The 16480-nt window shown below is 36.9% G+C and overlaps 1 protein-coding gene across 3 annotated transcripts in view; it reads left to right on the top strand.

Moving 5' to 3' along the window:
- Positions 1-14372, top strand: part of ZNF277 (zinc finger protein 277) — a 54293-nt gene extending 39921 nt beyond the window's left edge. For 2 of the 3 annotated variants that reach the window (XM_026085810.1, XM_026085809.1), the window contains 6 exons: positions 3426-3558; positions 10245-10312; positions 11535-11631; positions 12150-12192; positions 12779-12953; positions 14026-14372. In XM_026085810.1, coding sequence (XP_025941595.1) covers positions 3426-3558; positions 10245-10312; positions 11535-11631; positions 12150-12192; positions 12779-12953; positions 14026-14218 — 709 coding nt within the window. In that variant the 3' untranslated portion in view covers positions 14219-14372. Of the gene's footprint in view, positions 1-330; positions 457-3425; positions 3559-10244; positions 10313-11534; positions 11632-12149; positions 12193-12778; positions 12954-14025 lie in introns of all 3 variants that reach the window. The other variant, XM_026085808.1, reaches the window with a different exon arrangement.
- Positions 14373-16480: the final 2108 nt, after the last annotated feature.

The raw sequence follows: 16480 nt of genomic DNA, 5'->3' as shown, positions 1-16480 counted from the left end.
GATTCAGTTAACAGAGAATGCCTTAGATGCATGTTTTGTGAAGGTTCTAGCATGGTATAGCACAGCATCTGAATAAACAAAGCAGAAAATTTGTGTGGGACACTGGCATTGAGGGTCCAAGCCTTATTCTTGGTCAGTCATTTTCCAGATGGGTAGGCCCTGTAGCCATTCAGAGGAGAAATTGTCTCTTGGTGCTTCTGATACAGAGAAAGGCGACCAGTTTCTTCCCCACTGTGCTAACAGGTATACTCAGATATACTCAGGCTTTCAGAGGTTGCTTGGAGCAGGATGAAAGAAGGACGTCATGCTAACAAGCTTTGCTCTTTCCAGTGAACCACTTTTTCGGTATTCACATCATTCCTCTCACAAATATTTCACGATCACAGTACGTTCAGCCCAGCTTTTCTCCCTTTCACACCCATTTTGCTGGTTTTCTTCTAAATACAAGATACACAGGTAAGTCTACATGGAGCCGTAAGGCTGTCAGTGCTGAGGAACCGCTCCTCATTTTCTTATTGTTCCTCCTGCTTTAAGAGACCTACTGAGGAAAAATTATTATTTAAAAAAAAATAAGCAAAACAAATACAGAATCTTTTGGTTGTAGATTTGATTTTGACTTCTGTTGCAATAGTTGATCTCTTCCTTCTCCACTGCTCAAACAGCACATCCCAGAGCAGAAAGGTAAAGCCAGTGTATACGCTGCCTCAGAAGCATGTAAACCTGAGATTGCTGAAGATGTTAAAAACAGAAGAATTTAGGTAGCAGAGATCTAGGCTTTGGATTTCCTTAGCAAGTATATGTGTGCACATTATGGATTTCATAAATGGACAATATGAAGCGTGCCACAAATGTAAACTGGGCTCCAGCAGAAAATTTCCTTCCTTAAGAATGAAACTGTATCTTCAAAAAAGCTTAGTAGATTTTAATACAATCTGTAGCCAAAGACTCTGAGAGAAATTTGCCTAATCTTAGGCTTTGTTATGAAAAGCCACAAAACACTGGAATTTGTGAAAACTGGGATATGGAAATTGGATTAACTATCTTTCCAAATAAATTTAGGATCCACTGGTCTGTACATCTTCAAAAAAGAAAAAAAAAAGATGCAAAGGAAGGAAAAGGAAACAGATTTCTCTAATTTAGTCTTTGGCCTAACAAAGAATACACAGTCACAACAGATACAGGTTAACTTCTTCCAAAAATAGGATATTTTAAGAACACATTTTATGTTACCATTGGTGTTGCCTAATGCACTAAGTTACCTTGCTAACTGATAAATCGCAGTTTGATCATTTATCAGGAGGACCTGAGGGTTTCATTTAAATGGAGGTTTCTCATAGCCAATCCTGTAGTCAAATCACTTGTTGAAATTGCTTCCAATGCAATGAAAGGCAGCTTCTCCTACTACTGAGAATAGACTTAGTATCTACACTCATAGAATAGTACCTGAGAATATTTTTGAGTGTAGAAAAGTCTCATTTCAAGCACATATCATGACTGCATTGTGTATGCTTAGGAAGAGTGCTACACACTCCTCCTAGGAACATCTTTCACAAGTAGACCAAACCCTTTGCTGTTATCAGGCATAACAAAGTCAAAGGAAAAGCAGATTTTAAAATTCATAAACTTATTCTGCCAGCAGACCTGTGACTCACCAACAAGGCAATATCTACATTTTTAAGCTGCAAGCATGAGTAGAACTCAAAACTTCTTAACAGTAAGCCTAAACTTTACAAGAATTCTTGGAAAGCAAAAAGATACTAAGAATCCTGAATTGCCCTCCACACATAACAGCTGAATGGAATCTGGTTGTACCTTGCGGAAGGACTATGAGATTTTCAGGGTGCACGTGTAGACTTCCTAGGCACAATATTATGGTGTTTGTGTGAGCAAATGCTTGAGTAGGAACATAATTTCTGTTCTTCAACATCTATATCTAAGCCTTTGAGAAATGGCAGAAGGTCTGACCCAGACATTGTTAAAATTTAATGTGACTGTGCAATCAAGCATATTTTCATCTGTGAGTAGGGAAAAAAAAGGTGATTTCTTTCCAATTGGATATCAGACTTTCCTCACAATGGTACCGCTTCTTTAATCTTATTGACAGCAATTCACAGCTGCCGTAATTTTTTTAATATCTGTGCTTTTTAGTATGTGACTTAAAGTGCTATTGTTTCTCCCTCACATCAAATTTTTTTTGCTGCTGCTAACCAGCATTTCCAATAAGAAGATGTAATGCCACAATTACAAAATTTTTATTTCATCAGAACTGGTTTCTGGGAGGGCGGTTTCCCCCCCTGCAAAGATAATTTTTCATAAGGTCCAAGAAACTGTGTCTATCTTGGTGGGATATGTAAGCCATCTCTTGTAAGAAAAAATGTTTTAGCGCATTGGCTAACTAGATGCTCCAGATGAACATCCATTAAACAAGGACATTCCTGTAAGCTCAGCACACTGCTGTATCTCTGCTGGAAAAAATCACCATTTACTATTTCAGGGATACCCATCTAGGCTAAAATGCATATTTTTTTCTTGATACTGTCATCATAGCCCAATGTCTGAGTCAAGAGACTTTACTTAATGCTTTATAGGCTCAACTTTTAGGTATCAGCTGATACTATCTTTAAGAGAACAATTATTTTATCAACCTGTCTACCTGTAATAGAAAATTTAAGATAGTGCATACAGTTCTGTTTTGTTTGAATTGCTCTGGAAAATATACAATGGTAAAATTACCATTTTTAATAGATGTATTCACCATCCTGAATTTTATAGATATATACACATATATATGTATACACACATACACACTCATATACTTATACATATATGTATACACATATATATGGTATGATTTTATTTACTAAATTTGATTTCTCAGGATTGCAAAACCCACAGATCACCTTGGCCAGCCTCTTTTTAGACTCCTTTTTGAGTCAGAAGTGTAAAACTCTTCTGTTTAGCTAATATAAATTGTTTTTTTAAATGTGTACATTAAGAATTCAGGATTATATTTTTTTCACCCTATATTACATAGAAACAGTTACTGATAGATTGGATTCTGCCCAAAATAAGTGCATGCGAGTTAAGAGTTCATTTGTTAACCAGTCAGTGGCCCTCCCATGTCCTGAGACAATTTTAGTAAATCAGACATTTCTCCCATTTTGCATGTGGGGCAAACAGTAAATTTATTTTTATTATTTATGTTTTTGTTTTATGTAGTTTTTGTGAGGTGCCTCATCATCTCCATGTTTGATTGACTCTACTAGTACTATTTTATTTCCAAATAAACTAACTTTCTTTTTTACTTAGGTTGCTCTCACATGCTCTAGGATTAATCTTACTCTATATATCTCTAATTTATTTAAGTATGTTATCTTGTACTTCTTTTGCTTCCACATGCTGACTTATTTACCTTTTTATCTTAGTTTGCAGTGTTTATACTGTGAAAAAGTCTTCAGAGACAAAAACACACTTAAAGATCACATGAGAAAGAAGCAGCATCGCAGAATCAATGCCAAAAACAAAGAATATGACAGATTTTATATCATTAATTACTTGGTAAGAAGTTCTATGAATAATCAGTAAATTGATTGGAAAGAGAAAAACAATATCTTGTTAAAAGTGAGTAATTCCAAACCTGGAATTAGTACAAAGGTTAAAAATCAGATGAAGGACTCTTGAGAAATACGCTTTTTTATGATATGATAGTCTGGATAATTGTTAAACTAAGGAATAGTAAACATTTGTTGTTGAGAATTGGTTTTGAGAGATGCAGGAAGAATACAGCTTGAAGAGACTCTAATCTTTATGTCATTAATTCTCGGTTTCTGCTTTAATAACCAGAAGGGAAAATGAGATACAGTAATGAAATGAATGGAGATCTAACTTGAATATTATTGGCTTTTAGCTTGTTTTATGCATGTCTTAAGCTGGAAATGCTCTTCAGAGTATAAATTCAACGCAAAGAGGAGGAAAATGAAAGAAATATAGGTGAAACAAAAAATAAGCCTTTGCTTTTAGCCCCCAGGTAGGTATGTGTTGCTAGGTATTCATATTTTTATCTCAGGTCTTTCAGAGTGTGTGTGTATGTGTGTGTATAGCAAATATTCACTTACTGTCTTCAACTGTTGAATATAAGAGCTGCTTCAAAACTGCTACATTCTGTCCCAGAAATAACTGTATTTCACTTGAAGTAGTTTCTAGGCCTTGTACATGTGTATATATGCAGTTTATAAATGAATTTTTCAGGCATCTTTGACTGTTTTACTCTTTAATCTGTCTCCCTGTGCTTTACTCTAATACTAAGAACAAAAAGTTGGATGCTTAATGCTCTGCCAAGTCCCTTTGACGCAAGATGAAGTGAATTTCCTCAGTGTTCCTGTATACCTTCCTTCCAAAAATCAATGATCTTGGGTGTATGGTTCCTTTTCTAAAACAAACAAGTTTCACTGCTTTAAAAACTGATTTACACTTCTTACATGATGGGAAAAAAATTCTGAAGTTCTGCCAAGTGGGTGTTCTCAGCTTCTCAACCAAACTCTGTATTTACTTCTTCCGTGCAAGTTAATAGTTTTGTTCTTCCCTGTTAGTCCTGTAGGTAATATGTCTTCAGAACATGGCATCCTCTTTAACCTCCCTTCTGTCCTGTAATTTGTATTCAATGTTCAGTTTTGGCTCTCTGAATTTGTCCCAGCTTTGAGCAGGAAATTGAGCCAGATGACAGCCAGAGATCCCTTCCAACTTAAATTAATCTATGATTCTATTAAGCCCACCAGACTAAGGGTGTGGGATTATAGTTCTGCTTTCATCATGGCTGGTTGCCAGCTTGATTTAGCTAAAACTGAATTGTTATGATTCTATTAGTCTTCCAGTGTTTTTCATAGTTCCTCCTTTGCGCTGAGAAAGAAAGATGGTTTCTCCGCAACTGACTGGGAGCATCTTGGAGCTACTGACTTTCCTGAAGCACAGAGAACTGTGTGATACTCTTTTAGAAATTTTAAAGACATACAGGGAGGTCATAACATCAGTGAAGAAACTGTGGCTATGTCATATTAGTAAGCAGAATAGGCTGGAGCAAGGTTAATGTTCATATAGCTAACGTCTTTTCCCATTCTCTCTGGTTGCTTCAGAACAGATGGCCATGTCCATGCTGTCTACTGGGAATGGTCTGTGGCCTGCACAGTTTATGAATCATGCCCAAGCATTGTCTGGGTAGTGCTTTTGGCAAGGCCATGGAGCATGCAGACTATTAAACCATATGGACAGTCACAGGACAGTGCTCGAGCCAGGGCATTGGCCCTCTTTGATTATTGCTGGTATTCTGGACAGGACTTTGCAGAGTAACTTCTAATGCCAGCCTGGACCAATCCAGGTATTGGTGACCCAGCAGCATCACTTGGAGATGTATTTTTCAGGTCCTTGGCATTATAAACAGAGGATGCTAAATGTAATTCAAATAAAAAATGTCAAACCACTAAGATGTTTAAATTTGGGGGGGGGAGGGGGGAAGCAGTTCAGTCACATGCAAAGTTTGTTGCAGTGTGTTGCCAGTGCTGCTTCTGGGACGTACTTGGAATGACCACAGGTGACAGATGCACTGTTTCAATATTTATTACTGAATCCATCTTGATCTAAAGATGTAGACTTATAATTTATCTATTTTTTGTATCCTTTCACAGAAAATTTAGGCTCCTGGATTTAGGCTCCAGTCATTTCAATGGCATGGGTTGGGCACAGTCCTAGGCAGCCTGTTCTAGATGAGCCTACTTGAACAGGGGGTTTGGACTAGATTTCTAAAGATCCCTTCCAACCTCAACCATTCTGTGATTCTGCAAAGAGTTTGAACTTTGAGAATGTAACAAAGATTTTTCCATATGTCCATTTTGTCAAGTTTGTTGTCATAGTAAAGAGATTAAAAAACTAAGTAGGTCTCTAATGATAAGCATGAATATCATCACGGTCTGATTCATTTTACTTTCAGGATAAGTACAATAGAGCTTTTCTATCAGTAACTGGACCTAAGCTGTTTAAATGGATAGTTCTTTAGTACAGCCTTCTTACAGATATCTTCTTTAAAACAGAGTTGTATCTATGTTATTGTCCTTTTTTATATAAGTTTCCATTACATATTATACTCAGTGAGCACTATGTAAAATAGTCTTATTAAGCTGAAACTGGCAGTTTCCTTTATTTTGTGGCTTTTGTACTGAGAGGTTTTTAAGGGCTTTTTGTTCAGATGTCCTGAGAACATTTATTGAATTGCCTCATGATCTTCTGGCCAGTTCTTGCTTCTGTTTTTAAGTCAGTGGCAAAGCTCCCATTGACTTCATTTAGAGCAGTAGGCTTGCCTTTCTTCTTCCTTTCCCCCCTTTCTGCTTTTGGCTTCACTTGTGTTTTTAGTGCAATTTTGAAGATCTATTCTCTTAACAGAAGTTATATATTATACCCATGTGTTGATCACTCCCTCCCCTAAATTTTTATTTTGGCATAGCAAGGAATAATATAAGTGCACAGTCTTGTGTAAATCTTTGGTATTCTAAGACTTTCCATGACTTCTGTCATGACCTACAAGCAGCTTTGATTACCCCTATATTATTCACATGTTCTGTTGCTCACAGGTTGGTGTTAAGATACAGTATTACATGTGATCTTTAGCAGGAATGGAAGCTTTTTTTGTCACATGCATACATAATAGATTTCTCTCATAAGCAAGTATCAAAAGTTTTTTATTAAGTAGTTACATTGAATTAGAGTGGGAGCTTCACAGTTATGCAAATGACTTGAAAGCCAGTGGGGTTACTTCCCCAGTGGAGTTGGAGGTCTTCTGTGCATATTGTATAAGCGTGGAAGATGATACCAGTGCTATTCCAAAAGGCTTCAAGTATAAATTGAAAAAGATCAACAGATGGTAGAGGACAAAACACTAAGCAGTGTCAGTGCATCCAAGATATATATGTAGGCTACTTCCACTCTAATTTTCTTGTTTCTGTGTCTTCTGTGTCTTCATGGTTCACGCTGCATGGAGAATCAAGTAAAAATGGGGAGGGAAGAACTTTGAAATCTGTGATACCTGCTGGAGGCCATGAAGAATAACACTCTTTTGTTCCCAGCGGAGGGAACTGAGGAACTGAGGCAGACCCAAACTGACAAGGACCTTTCTTTTGGGGTCCACTAGATTATTACCAGTGGCACTTTAAATATAGGATATCCACTGCAGTAATCACTGCTTTCAAATCACATTTTCAAATTGACTAATGGCTGTATGGTATCTGTAATAATGTAACATAACTATAATGAACATCTTTATAGCTAAACTAGACAATTAACTGAAAATGGTACCTACTATTTATTAGAAAACTTGTTTCTTAAAGCCTTTACTTTTCCTCAAAGATGTTTTTCCCTTTTGCCAAACCCTAAATCATCATTATTATATGTAGCTCGGGACGGGGAGGATTTTGGGGGGAGGTGGGGGGAGATATTACTTATATTTTACCTGTTTTAATTTAAGTAGTGTATTTTTTATAAAATAGTAAAGGGAAACCCTCCATCCATTGCTGATAGTTAAAGACTTCATTACATTGGTATATTCATTTCTCTTCAAGGGGAGATACAGGCACTAAGTGCACTAAGGCACTAAGTGGAGGAACACTTAATATTAAAATTAATCCAATGTGTATCAAGTAATGTTGGGGGTAAGGCCATCTGTTCTCTATGATAAAGCATCAGTAAGTTCTGCAGCAATATAAAACAAATCAGATGACCATAGTAAGGCAGGTGAGAAAAAGAGTGAGAGGAAATTTGCAGGGGGAAGCAGCTGCTGTTTGGAGTTTCTGAGCTCCACAGATGTTGGAACTTGTAGTTTAGGAAGTGTAGTTTAGGAACTGCTCTTTTGTGAAAAAATGCTTGAGATACCAGCTGCCTGTTTCTGGTTTCTCCCATCTCAGCACTTACTCTCATGTTGAGGTATGTTACCTCAGTGAAGCATGAAGACTTTCTCCCTGTAGACCTCTTAAAACTGCACCCAAATTGAGAAGATAATTTTCTGGTGAAGCAATTTGTCTCTGTGCTTTTAGACTTCATTTTAGGAGAGGAAATAATGAAAAAACACACAAAATTGCATGTTCTCCCCATTCCTCTATAGGAGCTTCCCCTTCATAAGATACATAGCAAGTATTAAAAAAAAAAGTTGTTTTTCCTTGTTTATATAGCAAGGCCTGCATGTTTTTTAATGAGCATTTTCTACTGTTTGAGCTATTAACAATGTCAAGTCTAGTTTTTCTTCTGGCTTTGCTAAGAATTTCTTAGGAATCTCCAGAGATGATTACTGGGAGCTCTTGCATCTCAGATGAAAGAGCAAGGGAAGCTGAATGCTTAACAAAGGCACCCTTGGTCCCAGATGCTCATCAAGCTGTAGAATTGAAAGAGTATAAAAAAAAAACCCAAATGCCAAAGAGCTTTAAAAATCTTTCTAAGAACTGTTTCCCACCCAATTCCTCAGTTGCAGTCTCTTGACACTTTCATTATAACATTCCCAGTTATCTACTCACCATGGAATTTTCCAGTGATACAAGACCTGATTAGCTTTTTTCTTTTTTTTATTTTTTTTCCTCCTCTAAATATATAGTAAATAGCTAAGGGAAACGGAGACCTCTTACAAGATCCTTCTCTGCTTCTCTGCAGAAATACCATAAAGAAACAGCAACAACAACAAAGCTCGTGTGTGATTGTTTTCCCCCTTCATCTTTAATTAAAAGGTGAAGTTTAATATTGGCTGTTGTTTTGAACACACACTTTTGGGCACATACAATTCAAGTTAGTAAATAGAAAAATGGTGAGCATTCATCTTCATTTTGCAGTGGTTGTGAGCCTCTATCCTCTCATTAAGATTATAACGTTCACAGCCATAGGAAACTACTGTGCAGCTGTGAGAACATGTGGCGAGAGGTGTTAATGGCTTCATGTTATCTCACAGTAATGGTGACACTGATGAGTCTCCCCTGTAACTCAGAGAGCTTACACACTACCATGTAGCATGTAGAATTAATTACTCAATTTTCATTCTGTAATCTGTAATGGCATTATGTTTAGAACTGTCTAGAGACATTTGTGCATCATTTACCTGGTAGTAACAGCTTTAAAAATTCTCATTAAATTGTTAAATGATGGATTTCTTTTCCTTCTTTCTCCAAGCAACCATAAAAGCAATAATAATACTTGTTACTAAGGATGTTAATAAATATATTATTAGAGGGAGTCTTTGAGTGAAATTATTGAATGGATGGTCTTTCCATGAGCCTTCAGTTTCTTTGTTAATGGGAACAAGATCATCAGCTGTGATCTGTGTGAATGCTTCACAACTGTCAAAAGCACAAGTTCAAAAATACCGCTTGGATTGATGGTTAGCTTGTTCTGGTTTATTTTTAAAGGTAGAAGGAATCTTTCAGAGGAAAGAAAAATACTAGCTAAAGATCACTGGTGGTATTTCAGTAGAGCTTCAGCTTTTATTGCCTGTTATTTATATCACAGTCTTGCTGAGAGGCCTTGCCATTGTGCTGAACACTGCACAAATGTATTGTGAGATACTTTGTGCTGAAGATCTTCAAGGTATAAATAAACAATTCAAAGGGTAAAAGGGAGAACAGAACCTCATGAATAGATACACTCACATTCACATCTGAACAGAGGATGAAAGAGAAATTGGATTCTAGTTCAGAGATCTTTGCCTTGGCTTACAATGCCTTTCTCTAATATTCTATAGCTGGGTTATGCTGCATGTTTTTGCCAGCATAACCTTGTATGAGGCACGAATTCTCACTGCTGTAGCTATGCCAACTAGTCTCAGGTGTGACAGCTGCATTGTTTAAGCAGCCTGTGCTCCATGATGAGCAAGGTGGGCATAATGGATTGAGCAAGTGTGATAGCAAAGGCAAAACTGTAATAACATACCCACCCTGGGAGCATTTTGGTAGTGTTGCAATACTCTAGTTTTGCATAGAGCTTGAGTGATTCTCTTCAGAGCTCTGTGTCAAATCATCATCTTCTTCACAGATATACTACAGTTAATGCCCCATTGAAAGGTAAAGTGAATTGTTGTTTAAAAATGTAACTAAAGCAGTGTTGTATGGCTGCCTTTAACCCACAGAACTAACAAAGTTGATGATGTGACTTCTCAAATGTTTATTGATTTCATATGCAAAATGTGGTGTGAACCAGGAAATTTATTTTTTCTTTTCTTTTTTTTCCAGGAATTTGGAAAGTCCTGGGAGGAAGTACAGTCAGAGGATGATCGGGAATTGCTAGATAACCTAGAAGAGTAAGAGTTACTTATGTGTCCATTATAAAGACTTGCAAGAACATTACTGTTGAAAGTAGTTACAGGGAAAATACTCTGCATAGTTAGTACATAGTTAAAATTAATTTAAGCCAGTCAAATCTACTCCCAGATAATTGTCATCAAAGATACTTCTCCACAGTGAGGGCTGTAAATTTCATATTACAACCCACACCTATTTTTCAGTTGCAGATAGCTCAAACAGCAGTCCTCAGGGTGTTTAATGATGTGAGCAAAAGATTTTTTTACTTTTGTACTCAGAAATAGTTGAGTTGGTCTTGCTCAAATTTACAATCAAGAGTAAGCATCAAAAATGTCAGCATGAGAAATAAATGATATTAAAAAAATTGATAAAATGGTAACAACTAGGGATTAAAGCAGGATTCCAAAGCAAAGTTTTGAGCAGTGCTGAGTGAGGGCACCATCTGCCTCTCCTCTGTGTTCCTCTTTGCTTCAGGCTCTCAGATCATTACAGAGGTGCCTTGCTTGATCCAAGAGAATTGAATAAACAGGAAATAATTTGAGAGTAGAAATTATCCATTAGTTCAAGCACAGAACTGGGCATTGAGCTCCTGACAGGTTATGGTTCTGTCTGTGACTTGAGCTTAAATTCACCTGATTATAAAGTGGAAGCAGTGATATTTCTGTCTCTCAGCAGTATTGTATATTTAAATGGATGAGTGATGGTAAAGTACTTATTCTCTGTGTGCATACCTAAATGTAGCAGAAATAAGTGTCTCTTCTGCGGAATAATAATATCTGATAGACTGATAACACCTAGAGTGAACTCTGCCTGATAATTGTCTTCAGTTCATATATTGAAAGCTTAGAAGGTATAAAAAAAGATGAAAGACTGTATTAAAATAAACACTGAAAACAATTTGTTATGATTTGCCAAATCAGATTGAGATTGAAGTTAAGATCCCATTAGTTAGCAGTGCAGGACTTGCTGTCTGTCTGCATAGGAATTATCCAACAGTAACTACTCAGTTATTCTTGAATTTGTAATTTTTTTAGACAATATACCATTTTCTCATCACATACTCACCTATAAAGCCACATTGTCTCTTCCACCCCTTTAAAGTATTACATTTCGCTGGATTTATTTATGGTGCTGTGAGAGCAGAATCTGAAGTGCTCTTTCACAAAATGTCTCTTCTCTTTTCCACAATTAAATGAATCTTTTTTGCCTTTTAATCATAAGAGACTGGTCTGACTGGGAAGAGCATCCCATGTGTGCAGTTTGCCTGTTCTGTGAACAACAAGCAGACACCACAGAAAAACTGTATTTTCACATGCAGGTAAGACTTGTTTTAAATATCATTTCTTTCATCAGTTTGGATTAAAAAGTAGCATTGTAGCACCTTTGTTGAGATCAAATCTGCTGCTGCATTGGAATGCTCTCTGTAGTGCAGAACTAAGGCACTGCATGTCCAGCATCTGCTCTCAAAAATATTCAGTGGAACCAAGTTTTATATGGAGAATATGAATAACTATTACTGGTGAATATACAGACTGATACAGACAATAAAGAGGTAGCATCTGTTCCAGATTTTATTAGCTACAGTGACTTGTTTGATACATTTGATGTTTAGAATCTGTTCCAGTTTTAATAAACTATTTAACTGGAGCATGGCAGCTTAACCATATATGAAAGTTTCTGATGAAACAAAACTTTGGGGGTTTTGTTTCATGTATTTGTATTTGCACATGTGTATGCATGTGTCTGTGTCAGTCTACAAAAATCTGAGCAGTTTTTAACTTGGAATACTAGTAGTGGTAATGAGATATTTTTTTCTTTGCTTTTTTTTCCCTCCAGAACTCTCATGGATTTGACTTTCTTAAAATAAAGTCAGAGCATGGTGAGTAAGATATGCTGTAATGGTCAGCATTTGCCACTAGTGTGAAGAAAACCACATCATAAGAATACTGGAAAATGACTGTATCAATTTGATTTTTGTTCAGACATTTAACTTTTCCATTATGGAAACTGTTTCTGCCAGCTGACAAAGGACAGCCAAGAACACTTTATTTTTCTGGAACTGTTATTGGTGCCAAGGATATGTGCTATTTTCCTCTGAACCATTGGATTTTTTCACAGAATACTTTTTACCCACTCTTTGTGTCCTAGGCCCTGCTGCTAGAGCCCCGTAATAATAATAATAAGTATCCCTGTTCCTATTACTATTATTATAATGATGATGCCTGTTAAGACTTGCTTCCAACTTAGAAGGCGCTGCTCTAAGTTGTGTTTGGCCAATGTTTGTTTTCTGCTGTAGACTGAGAGAAAGAAAAGTGATTGTAATTTTTAAGTTAAAAGAAGGGCCAGTTCCCCTGCAGCTAGGAAAAAACATTTGTTCAGTTAATTTGCTAAGTTACAGAAATCAACCTTTATACCTAATCCAAGAAAGCATTTGTAAAGTGCTTGTTTTCTACCATCTCTCCTAGGGCTGAATTTTTATCAGCAAGTAAAACTAGTGAATTTCATCAGAAGAGAAATCCATCATTGTCGTTGTTACAAATGCCAGGAGAAATTTCAATCTAAAACAGAATTGATAAGTCATATGGAAGAGACCAAACACGTTACATTCCTGCCAGCCAGGTCTACATGGGATCAACCACAGTAAGAGCTAACATGTTTCTTCCAGCATTTATGTTGCTACTTGATACCATCTTTAAAGCATTAACCTGAAAGTGCTGGATTTTGCCAGTCCTGCAGTGCCCAGAGCTCCCCAGTGATTCTGCTGGCCCAGATGAAGTAGTCAGTGGTCTCAAAGCTACTCAGAAGTAGAAATCCCTGTACTGTCTGAAGTTCAAAGGAGCCTGGATACTGCTCTTCCAGTTACATGCAGGATGTAATGTCCCCATAAGTTGTGTCTACATTAGCAAGTTGATATGCTAGAGGAGTTTCTTGTTGCAAAATTGTCTTGTTCCTATATTTACAGTCATGCAGTACAGTGAAAGGCATAACTGATGCACTCAGAGCAGTTTCCCTCCTGATGGAACCAAGGTTGAAGGTGTGCCCCATACTGCCATCTCGAATGCCCCACTTACAGGCACGAGGTCCTCCAGCCATTAATTGTCTACACAGATGCAGTTTGTGTCTGGGATGAGCATCTGACACATATTTCATTGCTAGTAAAGATACATTGTAGACATATGGTCAGAGAATCAAATTGAACCCCTTTGCACCGCACTACTTACTAGTGTGGGTGTACCCATGATGTCTACCTAACTTTAGGTATCAAAATATTATTCACCCTTGGTTTTCTCCATAGCAAATGGAGAGTGCTGCATGACACTGTGATTCAGATTTTAAGTAGGCTGAATAGTTCTCAGAGATGTCTTCATAGGCAGTAGAGCACAAGGCAACCAATGTCCTAACTTAAACATCTCAGTTCAGCATTTGATGTTGGATGAATCTGGATCTGTAGCCTCAGCTGTGACAGTATGTAGGTAAACAAATAGGGGGAAGGACCTGTCTGTTTCCATTTCTTCTGTTCTCTGAAAGACTATTTCAAGATGTATGTGCTAGTTGGGTTTTTTTTGGCATGCTGATTACTATCAATCCAGACAACCAGATTTTCTTATTTTTCCTTTTTTAAATCTAATCTCATAAAATGTGCTCAGCCTCTTTGAGACAAAACATGTGACATATAGTAATATTCTATTCTGTTGAATCTTGTTGTTTTCAGGTATTATTTTCCAACCTATGAAAATGATACACTTCTGTGCACACTGTCAGACAGTGAAGATCTGACAGCTGAGGATAGTAGTGAAGATGTCCCTGTTGTAAGTGAAGATACATCTAATCTAAAAGCTCTTAAACAGAGCAGTGTTTTAAATCAGCTCCTGTATGAAGAGAATAAAAGTCAGGATAAATTTTGACCTTGAATTACAGTCACTGACCTTTGAATGTTTCACCTCCAAGACAAAAAAATACATTCTTTTACGAAAGTATAAGTATGGTTTAGCTCATAAATGTTATGACTGGGCAAATAGTACATGAATGGGAATGCTAAATAAAAATCATGTGTAAACATTTTTGGTTTATTTTCCCTTAAGTTCTTGCTTTATTTTAAAATTCAGTGCTGGATTTTCTGCTTAGTTCTCAGAATAATTTTGGTATTACTTACAAATAGGTTTTTGTTCTGTTTTTTTTTCCTTAATTTATCAGAATCAGAGTGGCATTTAAGGACATTTTGTGCAAGGCATGAACAATTGAGACAATATGTTTTGATATATGAGCAAATGAGTGAGACTGCTATGTGTTACTGCTGTTAGAGAGCATATGGAAAAGAACCTGAATTCAATTCTTGGTCTGTGACATAAAGCAAATTTTGCTATTTTTAACTTTAGACCTTCTTCAAAGTGAAAATGGATCAGTGTATCTTTATTATTCATCATCAGCATATAAGATGTATGGTGCCTGTTCTGAAAACTGGCTCAGAAACATCAGTCAAGCTTTATTTGGCCCATATCTGACTGCATGGAATGCTCCAGATTTGGAGCATAAAAAAGCATAGGAACAATTGCAGTCTTGGCTGCACCAAAGATCCAAAGAATTTAAAGCAGACATCTTGTATGATCAGAGGCATAAGTAAAATCATAGGCATTTTTTGGACTGAAATCCAAAAAAGGGGAATGCAGACGGCTAAGTCCAAATTAAGATCTTCAAAATCTCAACTCAGGTGTCCGTTAAAGTTGCCATATATACTGCAGTATTGAACTTTAAAGTTCTCCAAGCTGCAAAAGGTCTTCAGCATGTCTAGAAACACTTCAGTCTTGATAGGGCAAAGCATAGAGCTCAGAGCATAGGTCCTGCTAGAATGACACAAACTAGATTTTTCCTGCCTCTCTTTCTCCTCTGAGATTTTATTCAAGAAGTAGTCCCAGAGTTCATATTTGGCTTCCCATAATATCAGTAACTGCTTTCAAATCTGGTAGCACATTCCTTTTTCCTCTTTAGCTCAGTGGTAGAGCACTTGCCCAGAGTGTGGGAGTCTAGGTTCAGTGCCCTTCCCTTCCTGAGAAGATTCAAAGCCACAGCTTTTGCCTTTGCACAGTTCTAACTGGAAGAGATTGCTGTCAATAAGAATTGTTGTTTTTCATTATACAGTGATTGAGAAATATATACAAGTTCCTGGGAGCAGGAGCTAAAGTTCAAGTCTCTACCCATGTTCTGACAAGCTTCCATACCCAGCCAAATTCACCCTGCAATATATCTGCAGCAGTTTCTTTAAATTTTTATTGAACTTGCTCTCTCATGGCATGACCCATCACCCACTAGCACCTCTCTTTGCTTCCCCTTTCTTATTTTCTCTTGGGCCCAGATGTCCTAAAGGTAAGTTAAAACAACAGGATGCCAAAAATGTATTGAGAAAAGACAGACCAGCCCCCTAAGTGCATAGTGAAACAGACACAGAAGCAATTTCTGACTTTGTCAAGATGAAATGGGATAGAAATGGTTCAGCAGGTGCTGAGAATACAGCCAAAAGAAGGGTACAGGTGTAGTCATATGTTCTGCATTGGCTTGGATTAAACTGTTACAAAAATTCAGGAGGAACAACCCTGATATTTTTTAACTGTAACATCTGACCATCTTAAATGAGCTATAGTCTGTATTTTTGCATTTGTAAGTTTTTTAATTTCATGCAGTAAAGGGCTGTTGGTGTGGCTTTTTCTCTCAAATAGTTTTCTTCCTAAGCAGTTACTTTTCTTCCTAAATTAGGAATTGATTCAACTCCTTGCTTTTTCAGTCAGATTCTCAGCTGAGGCGGGAGTAAGAGTTGATGGGGTTTACATTAATGATAAGGGTGTGTTGAGCAATAGAAAAAATCAGCAGGAGAGCTATGGCTAAATCAGCAGCACATGGATGTGTTTTATAGCAAGCCCATCTCAGAAGGGCATATTAAGGGAAAGATGAGAATTTTATTGAAATATCAAAATGTGAAATTGTAAAATGTTTCTTAATCAGGAGGAGTGTGATGCCGAGTCACTCAAACCCCTGCAAAATGAAGTCAAGAATGTTAATATCAACAATATGAAATGGCTGCTGTTCCTGATTCTAATTGAAATTTGAAATAACAATTTCTCAGTGTAGAATTAAGAGAATATCTTAAGAGGATTTTTATAAATAATATGAGTTGC

Source organism: Apteryx rowi, unplaced genomic scaffold, assembly GCF_003343035.1.
Source record: "Apteryx rowi isolate R43461 unplaced genomic scaffold, aptRow1 scaffold_677, whole genome shotgun sequence".
Lineage (NCBI taxonomy): Eukaryota > Metazoa > Chordata > Aves > Apterygiformes > Apterygidae > Apteryx > Apteryx rowi.
The sequence above is the reverse complement of the archived record's forward strand: the minus strand, read 5'-3'. Positions and strand labels throughout refer to the sequence as shown.